This window comes from Anoplolepis gracilipes, chromosome 14, assembly GCF_047496725.1.
Source record: "Anoplolepis gracilipes chromosome 14, ASM4749672v1, whole genome shotgun sequence".
Classification (NCBI taxonomy): domain Eukaryota; kingdom Metazoa; phylum Arthropoda; class Insecta; order Hymenoptera; family Formicidae; genus Anoplolepis; species Anoplolepis gracilipes.
In genome coordinates this window covers 779534-794337 of record NC_132983.1, presented here as the reverse complement: position 1 = coordinate 794337, position 14804 = coordinate 779534, and the positions used below count along the sequence as shown (strand labels likewise).

General features: G+C 33.3%; 1 protein-coding gene across 8 annotated transcripts in view; it reads right to left on the bottom strand.

Annotated features, from left to right (window-relative positions):
- The window catches only part of LOC140673223 (sodium channel protein 60E), a 73702-nt gene that overhangs the window by 12973 nt on the left and 45925 nt on the right, over positions 1 to 14804 (bottom strand). For 2 of the 8 annotated variants that reach the window (XM_072906012.1, XM_072906013.1), the window contains exons 4-16: positions 14301 to 14481; positions 13737 to 13814; positions 12053 to 12194; positions 11512 to 11646; positions 11065 to 11279; positions 8497 to 8981; positions 7895 to 7983; positions 6203 to 7557; positions 5644 to 5959; positions 3974 to 4090; positions 3705 to 3863; positions 3191 to 3487; positions 2659 to 2813 (exon numbers count right to left, since the gene is read on the bottom strand). In XM_072906012.1, the coding sequence (XP_072762113.1) occupies positions 2659 to 2813; positions 3191 to 3487; positions 3705 to 3863; positions 3974 to 4090; positions 5644 to 5959; positions 6203 to 7557; positions 7895 to 7983; positions 8497 to 8981; positions 11065 to 11279; positions 11512 to 11646; positions 12053 to 12194; positions 13737 to 13814; positions 14301 to 14481 (3724 nt within the window). Of the gene's footprint in view, positions 1 to 7; positions 2814 to 3190; positions 3488 to 3704; positions 3864 to 3973; positions 4091 to 5643; positions 5960 to 6202; positions 7558 to 7894; positions 7984 to 8496; positions 9065 to 11064; positions 11280 to 11511; positions 11647 to 12052; positions 12195 to 13736; positions 13815 to 14300; positions 14482 to 14804 lie in introns of those variants that run through there. The other 6 variants (XR_012048021.1, XR_012048023.1, XR_012048022.1 and 3 more) reach the window with 6 other exon arrangements.

Below are 14804 nucleotides of genomic sequence, written 5' to 3'. Positions count from 1 at the left end.
TGAAAAGAACGAAAGTTAGATCTCATCATCACGTCGCATTCTTTTCCAATAAATTCACCGAAATCTCGATTCATCAGCGATTAATTCTTAGTCTTCTTACGACGCTAACAACACATGATGCATGCACGTCTAACATTCGTGCGGTAAAAATGGCGTAAATAGTGTCTGCCACGGGGCAAACTTTATATTTAATTCTCGTTCATTTTTTGCTAATAATTAAAACAAAACATATAGTATACTGATGGGGAAAAAAGTATTACGATGTAAATAATCCAATAGTCTCTCTGCAACGGTTTACAAAAATATGCATTATGATTATGAACACATAATTGTGTTTGTTTTGCATAAGCTAAAGAAATTTAAAAAAAGAAAAAAAAAAAAAAAAAAAGAATGAAACTTTCCCAGTCGTAACTCACGCATCGAGACCACTGTAATAATTTTAGCATACATTTCCCCATTGTGCGGTTAATTTCACATTTGCGTGGATTTTATTTATGAGAAAACAGAGGAAGAGAGTTCTCTATGATAACCAGTGAACAGAATTATAAAGTCATGATGTTTGCGTAAGCTTTCAGATGCAGCTCGTCTATTATGTACCGTTGTATCTCACTATATACCGACAATGAATCTACAATTTAGTGACGGCGAGCGTAAATGTCCTTCGGGTATCGATTTTCCATTACTTCGAGTAACAGAATGCCAAATCACAACATTTATCTTCCGCGGTCTCTTGCCTCTTGTCGGAATCGCTGAAAAGAAGATTCACGCATTGTGTCATAGTGATTTGTATACATATTGCAATGCTTACGCGGGGAAGAAAAGTGTTGTTGCACAAAAAATGAATATTCCACGTATGTAGAAAATCCGAGAAAATTTATGTAAACTATCTAACATTGTGTGAATCTCGCAGCGTTAAATCTGGCAAATGAGAATGAAGAGAAGCAACCCAGCTAGAAATATAAAATCTCTCTTTTATTTTTCTAATATTATATTATGCATTAATTTTCATTGATCTTAAATTCATTTTAACACGATATAATTCTAGTACAACATTTTTTTAAATTTAAATTGACATTATTTAAGTTTTACAGCTAATAAAAAAATTGTGCAATATATATATATAGCAATTTTGATTTTTAAATTACATGGAACGAAACAAAATAATGTATGCTTGGAAATAAAATATGTAAAAGTATATTACTTCTTACCTTTTCTTTGATTCAAATTATCTTCTTATTATTGACGAGTGGAGAATCGGAGTCGAAAATAATAATAGTTTTATAGCTCCCAATATAATCAAAGAGTTGGTACTAAAATTCACGATGTCTCCTTTCCACCTTTTCATTTTTAATTATGCACTGTGACCGCCAATGAATAATAACATCGTAACTTGAGCAATCTGCGAGCTCTTAGAACCTACCTATACGAGTCTGATCGAAAATCTTAGCAAAGAACATTGCGACGTAAATCCTGTGAAGCACGTATCCAAGCGCAACGGCGTGAACAATGAGGAGGTGCAGTCGTGTAGCTTTTAACTACCTTGTTAACAACAATTTGTGACACAGACATCTGTGCTACACCGTTACATCCACGTATATTACCATGTAAAAAAAAAAAAAAATTTATTACCTTTTCAAATCAGCAAACGTCAATAATAAAGCAATAATGAAAAATGTATCAAATAAAATGTATATTAATTAAAAGCAATGAGATACAGAGGATTGCAAATCTAGCGATTTTTACACAAATTAATCTTGAAATTCCAAAGAATCTACAAAAAAAAGAATATGGTATCTAGAACATATCGTATATTAAATGTATACGCCACTCTGCGTTCGTTGATTGAGTTTGCGGTTATACTGTTAGTGATTTAGCGTAAGATGTCTGTGATTTGTATAAGAAAATATGCATCTGCCGCGTGGCTCGCGCGTACATTGCAATTGAACAAGTGCTCCACATCGAATTCGTCGCATGATACCGTTTACGTCACTTTGACCGCACCATTTCTACGCATTCATTATGTGTTCCATTTAACAATAAATGAATAATACACATATACAGAATTTGATATTGTGTTACGACAAAAAAGCCAGATTAACACTTTGGCACCAAATAAATGTTTCAATTCGAATTAAGCTTGATATGCAATAAAGAAATTTAATTTGACACAAAAGGGAAAAAACAATATCACATAAAATTGTTAGACTTCACATCGAGATAATATAATATAATTTTACAAATTAATTTTTATTATCGATACGGATAACATTTTTTGTTAACAAAAAAAAATAATTTATTATAACACATTATGATGATAATAAAAAGAAAATTTCATAAAGAAAATTTTGTAGAAAAATATTAAATATTATAAAAAATGTAAAAGAAAAAAGAAAAGAAAAAACTATTTTTTGCTTAAAATAATTGAATTATGGAAATTATGTGTTTTGTATAAAAAAATTAGTTTCGTATTAAAAAAAAGTAGTTTTAATATTTAAATGTTGCGATTACGATAAAGACTAAAGTTGGTAGTGCCAAAGTGTTATAAATTACATCAATTTGTAGGATAATCACAAAAAAAAATAATTATAAGCAACACAATTCTTGACACAAAGTGCTAATGTGCTTTTTTTTTTTGGCCACAAAGCAACATATAATTACCTGCGAGAATTGGACAGGTCGTAGAACATTGCGAGGAATTGGTTCATTGGACGTTTTATAACTTTTTGCGGCTTTTTACGGCCAAGTTTTTTCATGGCAGTGTAGTAGTGTTTTTGACTCTCGGTCAAAAACATTTCTAACACCCCACCTTCGTACTGAAAGAAAAATTGTCGTTTTATTATTTCACAGCTGAATCACGTGAGTTTCATGAACATCTCAGTACATGTGAAAAAAAAGCTTGTAATCATTATTTAAAATTATACTTAAATGCTTTTACGTTTAAGAAAATTAATTCTCAATAAAAATAATGTTTTTTAAATTGTTGAATCATTTTTACATATAATTGCATTTTTTTGGATTATAACTGTCTACTCATAAATGCTCTTTTGTTTTATATCAAAATTTTCATAATTATAAATAATTTTTGTTTTATATCGAAATACCAAATATTGCCCCCCCCCCCCACCTAATAAAAAGTAAATCAATATTTTAGGGATTAAATTTTCACTGAACTGTGACAGTTAGCGCTCACCTTTTTCTTCAGCATGTTAAAATTATCTATGATCACTCCAATAAAAAGATTGAGCGTGAAGAATGAACCACAGACGATGAATATGACGAAGTAGAGATAGGCATATAGATTCGCCTCTCGTTGCGGTTGCAAATCCACTCCTCTCGCGTCTACGGCGTCCTCCATCACTTCCATCCATCCCTCGAAAGTCGCTACTTGAAACAAAGCCAGGTAAGCGATGCCAACGTGATCGAAAGTGATCTTGCTGTTCTCCCAAGAATAGTTTTTGCTGAAACACTCCTCCTTGGTATTCACTATCTAGAAACGAAATGATTGTATCGTCAATAATCATGCAATTGTCAGTTTTAAAATTAACATTAAATTGTCGCTTGTATAAGAAATTTCTTATTAATACTAAATCATTAATACTAAATTATATATAAATATAAATAAAAAGAAAAGATAACTTTATTGTACTGTCTCTTTATATCGTTCTTTTTATCGATATTCAGATCAGACTAATCGATTCATTTACCGAGGTGTCCAGCATTTCCCCGTATTCGTCGACGCATTTGAAAAACTTGCCACCAAAGAATTGAACGCCCATTATCGAGAATATAAGCCAGAACACGAGACAGACGAGGAGCACGTTGAATATACTGGGTATTGCATACATCAACGCGTTCACTACGATCTGCGAGTCGGGAAGAAAAGATCTTCTCAGTGATACACGCAAGTGCAATTCGTGTATTATGTGTCGTACGTGACTTCAAACGAGTTTTTTAGCCTGTTCTCGATATTTACCCTCATGCCTTGCCATCTCGAGATCGCCCGCAACGGTCTCAGGGCGCGTAGTGTTCTCAGCGATCGTAATACTTTGAGGTTCTCATTTTCTTCTATCAAAAGACTAAACATGGATACCTGTTCAGAAAAAGGTACAATTTAATCTCTATATTGGTCATTTGATTCCTGTAGAGAGATTCATGCAAAGAAAAGTATTTCGATTTTTTTTCCAACTTAAAATTAAGGCTAACAGAACAAAATTATTTCGGAAAATAAATTAAATTTTAATATAGGTATTTATATTTGTGCGTGAGAAGTAATTTTCATAACAATTTACTTTACAAAACTGACAAAGAGCAAGAGTAGAAATATTTTGTATTTCTAAATAATAATAGAATCTAATAATCGCTATAAATATAACGATAAAAAGTCTATCGATCATGTGTAAAAGCATATGTATGTACAAAAATTTAAAATTAATTTTTTTGTGTATACATATTCGATCTTTATTTTATTTATTAATAAACTTTTGTGTATATATATATATATATAATTATAATTATATATAATTAAATAAATATATTAATATATATATATATATATATATATATTATATATAACTAGATTATATGTAAACATGTAATTAAGTAGTGGAAATTTTATGCAAAGAATTATAAACAATAAGCTGTATAAAAAATCGATTTGCAAGCTACATTGATTAAGCAAAATTGATACTATATATGCATGAAAAAATAGGGTGTTTATTTTATCCATTTATGAAGACATATACATGCAAATAATTTCAATATATCTTCTGGCATATTAAAACGACAATGAATATTTTTAATTCAACTTTTAAATAATAGAAATCAATTATATACTTGCTTTATAAAGTATCGTGTTAAATATTAAAAGAAATATGTATTAAAATTTTACATTTTAAATTATAAAAAGGAAAACCAGAAAATATCGTTTTTAGCACGATATTTTTTTTTTTTATCAATATTACCAAGATATCCCTTTCATTCATGAGCGACTTGAATTAATAACTTACTAACCCAGCTACTATCTGTATACGATTAAAAACAATGTATTATGAAACATGCATTTACGCGAATATCATATTTTTAATCGATACAGTACAAACGAAAACTGACATTAACTTTCAACGTACCTGGATCCACGAGGCCACACATAAAAGATGTAAAGACAAGAAAGACGGAAACAATGTTCGAACAATTATTTCGTTCAATGTATGCTCTCAGTTATGTTCATCTTATCATATATACAGGGTGAACCATATTAATTTACGACATAAAATAATTATTACAATTTTTATTGCAAGCGAAAGTTGTCAAGGAACTAAATTAAAGAAAACTTTGATAAAACTTTTAATAATCGTTGTAACCCTTTGAAAAAGATATCTTACATTAATTATTCTACGCGTTATTCAATGGCATATACATATATGTATAATAAACACTTCTCGTTAGCAATTAAAATTGTAAAAGCTGTTTATTCAACAAAGTTAGGTGGCTCACTTCGAATGCAAATACGATGGAATGCCTGATGGAAGACAAGCAAGAAAACTGACAAATACAACTCATGCTACAATTATGAAAACGCGTTTGCACGCAGCGCTTTTGCACTTTATTTGGATATCGAGCGCAAGGATTCTGATTCGTACTTACGAAAACGATTATAAAATCCAGGATTGTCCAGAAACTAGTGAAGTATTTACAGAAGCCTAGAGCTAGCCATTTCAAGAGCATCTCGATGCTGAAAAGTGCGCAGAAGCCAAGATTGGTCCAGTAGAGAATCTGCTTTAAAAAAGGATTGTCATCCAAATAGATATCCTCGAAGCACAGCGTTATGGAAGATGCGAAAATTAAAACTAGTATCATCCATTCGAAAGCGGGCGTATCCACCACTGACAGAACGGCCGTACGAACCCTTATCCATTTCTTGCCGATATCCGTGGCAAGGCAACGATTAATACAGCTACACCTAAACACAATCGTACGTATATATTATCTAATTGTAATTGAAACATTTTTAAAAAATCGCATACAAACAAATTAGCGAATTAGTTATTAGTTAGAAATTCTAGATTCATGTCTTTGTAGATATTAAAGTAAGAATCACTCGGCGTGATTTTCTCAAGTTTATCATAAATAATTGATACGTTTTATTAAAAAAAATTAATTAAGTCAATATGAATAAAGAAAACATTAGAGAAATATTTGTTACTTTTGATAAAAGTGCTGAGGAAAGCAATCGAGCGGCTCCCTGCGTTCCTTATTCCTGCCGAACCCTGGGAACGAGCCCATTCCGTCGATGTATCTTCCTTTACTATCTCTTCTACCTCCAACTGTAAGTTCGTCCACGTAACTCACGAGGGCGTGCCAAGGACGTTTCTCTTTACCATCGTTTCGTGTAGGTGGCTTTTCTTCTGGCAGCATGGCCGCCTCTTCATCCATTTTATTAGTATTTTTAAGTACCTCCAACTCTATACTCTCCTCGGGATTAGTCTCGTTACTATTGCCCTTCTCGGTCAACTTTTTGTTCTCCTTAACTGTCTCCTGGCTGCTCTGACTGTAAGTGGTGAGAGTGGCCTGACGATAGATCGGATCGTACGTGAAAACCGGCTGATTGAGACTCTCCTGATATGATCTATTGTAAATATTGTCTTTGGGAAGGCTCAGCACGGTCTCTTGGATCGCGTATTTCTCCTTGTCCGACTTGTCCATCACTTCACGCACGATCTGCTCCAGCCGAATGTTCTTCTCGTTCTCGGAATTCTCCTTGCGGTGCTTCTGCTTGCGTACAATCGATCGTATACGATCAAACGATCGCGCGAGCTTTGACTCTTCACCAACCTCCTCCTTTTTTTGTTTCAGCTCTTCGGAATTAAAGCTGTTGAGCAGCAACGCCAAGAAGAGGTTGAGGACCATGAAATTGCCCATCACCAGAGCCGGCAGGAAAATGGCGAAGCACGTGCCAGGCCCATCGTCCCTTTCCGCGCGCATACAATCCCATAGTGGCTCGATCCATTCACCGCAGAGAATGCGGAATATCATCATGAACGAATGGAAGAAATCGTTAAAGTTCCAGCGTGGCACTGGATCCGGGTAGAACTTGTCCAGGGTGTAGTCTTTACTAAACAACTGCATGCCGATCACAGCGAATATGTAGATCACAATCACTAACACAAAGGTCAGATTACCGAGCGCGCCGATCGTTGAAATGATGATACTGAGGAGAACCTTCATGGTTGTCCAAGACTGCGCGAGCTTTAAAACGCGTAGCAGCCTGAGACCACGTATCACTGATAAACCATCCACTAATTCAAACGTTAAATCGATAAGCGACGCGGAGACGATGATCAAATCGAAATTGTTCCAGCCGTTGTTGAAGAAGTCCTTGCTTAACGCCAGAAGTTTCAGGAAGCATTCAAATGTGAAGATGCTGGTGAACACTTTGTTGCCGATGTTGAGCGCCTGCCGTATCGATTCGCTCATACCATGATGCTCCATCGCTAGGAAACCGGTGTTTAGGACGATGCAGAGTGTGATCATTAGCTCGAACAAGGGATCTCTCACCACCTTGACATAATTCATTTTAATGCAGCCATATATACATATAGTCACGAGAAGATGCTCTTTAAATTCGTGATTTTTTCTTTTTGTAATTAAAGTTAAAGAAGATGAAAGGGAGATCACTATTATGTGTTTCTCTCTAAATTTTAATGTGATAAAAGTGAATTCTAATACGATTACGTGGGATAAAAAATCATTTAATGGAAACGTAGAACTAGTTCAATATCTTTTACTTAAATCTGTTTCGCAAGCATTTTATTAGAATTAATCACAACAAATGCAAATTTTCTTGGAATAAAAGATCTGTTTGAGATCTTAAGAATAGCAAATATCGGTAATTTACCTTATACAGGCAGTTTTGAAATCGTAACCATCCTTCGTAATCTACGCAGCATTGAATACATTTATCGCAGTTTCTATCTGGAAGATCATCTGTGAACATGTATCGCATATCAATGTTAATTCGTTTGCAAAGTACAATAAAAAAAATTTGGATATTCCAAATTTGATTGAAAAATATTATAATAGTTAAAAACTATAATTTTCTCTTTCTTTTGCGGAATATGTTTGAAAATTTTAATAATCAGGTTACAGCCAACATTATTTCAGTGAATAATGCAGTATGTGGCCTATATTACGTATTGCATATTGCAAGCTTAAATTATTCAACATTTTAATTAATTAAACTACAAATTGTATAATTCTAACAAAGCAAATTTCATACGATTTTAAATAAGTATAGTTGGTCAAAATGATAAAATCAAGAATTTTAATTATTAAAATTATAATTTTATACAATACTAAACAAATAAGATCAATAAGCTGTTTCTTTCACAGTATTTCCATTAAAAGAAAATAATTTCAGCCTCTGTTAATTCAATTACACAAACACGTATTGTTTCTCAATAAATAATTACAATCAATACGTCGTTAGCTTCCACCCACCTAAAACTACAATGTGTGACAGCGCGTACTCTGGCGACAACGCGTACATATGTTTCTTGGTTTTGACCCCGTTGCACTTGAGCACCCGAATCTCTCGGTTACCGGTCCTTACCGACACGGTAACCGGCGCTGGCGGGCAGTTCGGACGTGGTTGCGGTTGGGCTAGCTGAGCTCTACCCTGCTCCCTCGGGGATTTCTCCTGCGATCTCTCGGCGCGATGTTCCCGCGACTCACGTTTCTCGTGCTGCTCCTCGGCCGATGTGACGTCGTCGCCATCGTGATCGTCCACCACCCCCGAGTCGTCCAGCGACGACTGCTGATTACTGTTGTTGCTGGCCTGTCTGGAGTGCAGCATGCCCCGGTTCGGCGCCAACCGATGGACCGTATTGGGTTCCGGCGGTCTAGGACTGATGTTCTGGAGTGGCAAATGGCAGGGTCGTACATTGGAGTGCCTGGGACTCGGACTCGGGCTGGGTGTCACGGACCTGCAATGTTCCCGTCATACTTCAGGATGAATTCAGCAGTTCGTCGTCGAGAGAGAACGTGCAATCCCACAGAGCCGCGAAGTCTAGACGAAAAAAATTGAAATTTTATGAAAATGAACTTGATTGACTTGTTACGCAAATACGTATACAATCTAGAAAAAATATTATTTAAACCGAAATTATTATTTTCTTAATCTTTACATATTTCCCATATATATATATATGTATAAAAAAAATTAATACTTTAAGTTTCCATATATTTATAAAAAGAATGTGTAAGTTTCGAACTGATAAAGTATGATATCCAGTAGATTCCAATTTTTAAAAAACTCATATTTTGCTGCACAAATCAACGATTATTCGGAACATTAAACTAATTAATCTCGGATCGCCTGGAGGTACAGCCAAGTTCAAGTAGCGAAATCGATGCATCTAGTAATGAACGATATTAATCATGGGAATATTAGTCACTGTCTATATATACGTCGGGTCATTTTAGCTCATAGAAGACATTACCAAAACTATACATGTATACAGCTTGTTCAAGAAAAGTATAAAATTTACTGCCATTAATTTTTATTGATATACATTAAAAGATTACAAGAGATGTGCGGTAAAGGATAAAGGAAAGAAGTTAAACAAGGTAAATTTTGTATTATGAGATTAATTATATAAAGTATTTAAAATTATATAAAATATTATATAAAATAACAGCTGTAGGTTAAAAAAAGATTGCATTATTCATAGTTTTGCATTATTTATGTCACAAACAATTTCTTATATGAATCTAATAATAATTTATCTTGTCTTGATTCTTTTATGATAATAATAATTTATCTTATCTTGATTCTTTTATGATCATTTTCTTTCATGATATTAGAATAAAATTATTAAAAAACTAAATGCCCGAGTAAAATGTGTTGAAATACACTATTTACTATTTTTTTCATTTAAATTCTAGATCATCCAAGTTCTAGTTTTTTATTTTAGTTTCTTTCAATCAATTTCAAGTTTAGTTTCTATCAACAAAAATACTAAAGTACGAATAATTTAAATCAACAATTTTAAATGAAATAATATCGGCGGATTAATATTCACAAACGCAAATAGATGATAAAGCTTGGTTCTTTATAACTCGTTTTCCAATACAATTAAATTTAATAAAACTGTTCAAATTATTATGCTTCGACATAATTAAATAATTAGAAAATTGACATTTCATAAAATTTTGTTTAGCCAAAAAAGGCGTGAAAGTTAGTAAAAAAAAAAAAAAAAAAAAAAAAACCAGTAAATAAATAATGATAAGTTTAATATTGTATAAAGTTCGTCGAAATGTGCTTTCCATATGATACCGCTTACCGTTCTAAGATTGCAAGGCAAACTCGTTTCCTTTCCTCGCTTTTATTATAGTTTCTTGAAAATGAAGGTGTTTATGACGTTTCTCTTTCTATCTTTTTGAAACAAACTCCCTACAGTTTAACGACTTTGTAACGAGCTACATGTACGAGGATAGAAATAACTTCTCTGTGTATGGAGTAAACGCATAAAAGCACCGATACTTTTAGCGCGAAGATGCTGACAGAATTAAGATTAGTTCGCTGCACATCTCCTACTTTTTATTTCTAGACACTCTACGTACGTGTATATAAAAAAAAAAAAAAAAATATTCTAATTTCACTATTTTAAAAAAATAAAAACAAGACAAATTTACATACCATGCAAAAGCCATACTCCTCAACTTTCTCATTTACACAAGGCTTTAGAGATACAAAAAATTATACTTTTTCTTTCAAGTTTGCATATAACTTTTAAATAACATTTACTTTGTATAATTATCACGTAATATAACTATCACGTTTTTCTTAGAAAGAGAGAAAAATTAATGCTGTAATTTCCAGCACAAGTAAGCACTGAAAATATGTCTATGTCACATTGTCAACAAAAGCGTTCTCTCGGTTAAAAAACGATAAAAAAAACTTCACTTTATTCGTGACCCGTAATCGTGTAACTCGCGGTGTATATTTCGCAATGATGGACGTGACAAATCAAACTACAGAAAAAAGTCGATCGTAAATATAGAAACCTGCTGCGAGCACCACCGTTTTTCTCCTGACCGACGCTGCTCCTTCCACGTTTTCTTCTACGTGTCTTCTTTCTCGTGTAACTGCTGAGCAGCACGCCTTTACGGGCGTCTATCCTCTTCTGTTTATCTTTCGTTAAAGTCTTAATGTTGATCTTCGACGGGTCGAAACTAAACGTAGAGTCCTCACGATGGTCCGTTAAGTCTTTTCTTCGTTCCTATCATCGTACGGAAAAAAAAAAAGAAAAAAAAAAAACCGATAAAGTTGGAAACATATAAAATACAATCAACAAATTAAATCTCGTAATTTTCTATAATTATTTTAAATTATTGATTATGATTATCATAAAAATAAGACATTTTATATATTTTTTCAAGTAATGTGTCGTTTAACTTACAGCTTTAAAGTAAGATGTGTGTATTCATCAAGATTTGAAGTAAAGTGCATACCTCGTTTGTAATCTCTGCTTCCTCTTCATAACTCAACGCCACGACGGCCAGCATTAAGTTTAGCAGATAAAATGATCCAAAGAATACGACCACCGTAAAGAACGAGACGCTAATAGGTCCGCACGCCGACAACACCTGTGCCACAAAACACGTTATTTATCATCCCAACAACGCATTCATAGTCGTGTAAAATATAACAAATATAATATGATTATTTTTCCAGATAATTCATTTATATTGATATTTTTTTAGAGAATTTATTTAAAAAAATGTAAAGGTTTTAAATTTCAATTTTGTTTTCACGAAATTTAATATTGTTTTTATTAAAAATTCACTCTTGTTTTAATTTTCTAAATGCAGTTGTTAATCCAGAAAAAAAAAAAGAGACATGAAAAATTTTTTTTAAAAATATTTGATAGCTTTCTCGCAAAAACGAATTAAGAAAATCTAAAAGTATAATAAAAATCGAATTTACTATAGTCTACATGTATCTATATTCGCATGCATAAACAAAGGCTTGAGAAACTTTTGAAATAACGACCTTGTTGTAGACATCTTCCCAATAATCCAAGGTAATCAGCTGAAAGGTGGTGAGCATTGACCACAGGAAATTATCGAAGTTGGTGTAACCGTGGTTTGGATTAGGGCCAACGCAGAGACAAGTGTAGCTTTCGTTACAGTGCCTGGAAAATAGGTAAGACCTACATCGCCGACACCGCAATATCTGTGATAGCCGTTTCAAGTCTGTCTGCAGTATCATTATCAAGTGCGGAAATATTACTTTGCCGCGGCTTTTACTACGTCAAGCTTTTCCACATTATAGCCTGTGTGACTATCGACTATTCTGCGCTCGCTGAATGAAAATAATTAAAACTTTTATTTTGCATTTTTGTATTCTTCAAAATTTCTCAGCTGAAGAAAAAATATATCATTCTCGATATTATATTATTTATTCATTCTCTTATCGTGAAAAAGACATATTTTCATGTTGCTAAACAAAATATAAATTTAAAGTGTCAAATGAGATATCCAATTGCTTGCGTTATATATAAAAGTAAAGAGAAGTGATATTTCAGAATAATTTTTTTTTTTACAAAGTCTGCTAAATATAATATTCACAAAATGAGATTGTCAAAGGTGGTATCTCTATACGCTTTGTTCGATTAAGTTTTTTACAAGAATGTTTCGCGTCGCAAAGAAACCTTCAGCTTCGGACATATCGATCCAATAAAAAGCCTACTTTCTCTCCCGCAGAACATAGCGCACCAAAAGTACGCCGTAAAGTTCGAGTACCACGTAAAGTAGTAAAGCTTTTGCAAACTTATTTATACGAGAAGGAATTCCGTCGCGCGTACGTGCGGCCGGCGTAATCATTTAGGGAATGGATGCTGCCACAAATCGATAAATATGGAAGAGCACGCTTGTACGCTTCGTCAAAATGTATGAGATAAACTTCGGACAAGCGTGCGATACTGCGAGAGCAATCAAGTATAATCGGATACCATAATGGAGATATGTCCATGCGATTAACTGGCAAATATGACACGTGATTAATAACACAAATCGTTGGCAATTATACGTAACAGTTTATAGAAGATTCTACGTAATTGTCGACACTTAATAGATGATTTACGTACGTTTCAGCTTAGCACACAAGAAAGTATTACTACAAGTTTTTGCTACAAAGTTTAGTAATAAAAAAAAGATTTTTGTTAGAAAAATATTAAGGAATTATAATTTTTTTTTTTTTTCTTTAAGATTTTAGATTGAAAGATATGAATCAAAGTTTTGTAATTCTCACGTTGTTTTCTTTCTACGTTCTCGTTCTACTTTTATACATTTATTTTCTTTCTAAAAAGAATTCAAAATTCTTAAAGTTTAAATTAAAGTTAGCTCGATTCACAGATATTCTACTTGAAATAAATTTTTAGCGCGGGAGAAAATTTTCGTCGGGGAACCATAGATTTCTCGAATATCGAAAACCGGACGTGACATTGAAAAGTTTCGCAAATTTCGCTGCAGGATAGATACATCGACTCAAGAGAGTATCGCGCAAATACTCAATTTTTCTCGCCCTTTTTCCGCAGTCTCGCAAGGGCGAAATCGACCACACTTGTCTGGAGATGTTAACCATTTATTGTCCGGAGACGATAACCAGCCTCTCGCGTCTCAAATTAACTTATTTAAAGTGAGACCGAACGTTGGATAAATAGAGAAACATTAACCTGGCGCCAGTTACATTGCCGCAGATGATTGGCTCCTCATCCTCGTTGAACGCCCAATTGGATGAGTTCCAAGTCCACCTGTTGGCGACACGAAAATTCCGTTAGCGTTCTTGCAAAGCCCGCGATCTCCGGAGATTTAAAACAAGACAACTAACACACATTTCCGTCGCCTTTCTCTATCAGGGTGTTTTATGGGAACAGGCAATCAATTTATCAAATCAATGTTCTTCACTTCAACTGCTGGCCAATATGATACAAACAAAAATTAAATCAACTCTTTTATAGAATATCCTTTATAAAGCCTGAAGATATAAACGAATTTTTTTTTTTTTTTTTTTTATTTAGACATTATTTTTATATCAAAATCACACTTTCAAGCATTAATAGCACGAAATAATACGAGATAAATTATTGCATTATATATTCCTTAACATAGAGAAAGAACAAATTAAAAATCATTTCCAAGATTTTAAAATACACGCACACACACACACACACACATATATATATATATTCTTAGACTAAAATAAATTCGTAATTAATTGGTAAATGAAAATAACTTACTCGATCCAATCAATTTGCGTGGTATTCGGCTCTTGTTGCTTTACGCATTTATTTCTAAGTTCCCCCATATAAACCTGCAAAGCGAACAGTGCAAAAACCATCAGACAGAAAATCGTCAGTGTCATTACTTCGGCAAGTTGCTTGAAGCTGTGCAACAGTGCGTTGATGATAGTCTTTAGACCTGTAACACATAATAATATACGAAATGGATTATAATTTACGTTTTCTATTTGATTAATAGAAGATTGTCTTTTATTTAACAGCCCTAAATCAGCATAAAATATTAACAATTAAAAATTCCCACAAAAGTGATTTTCTATCGAGTTATTAAATTTTTTAAAAAATCCAAGATTCGTATTAAGATTTTGCTTAAAAAATTCTCCTATTGACCTACTGCCTGAAATGCAGCATTCATCGGTTTCGATTCAAGTCCCAATGTATCGTTAGCGGAGCATTCATCAGTCTTTAAGAGACTTTTTCCCTTGAGCGAGTATAAGCGTATTG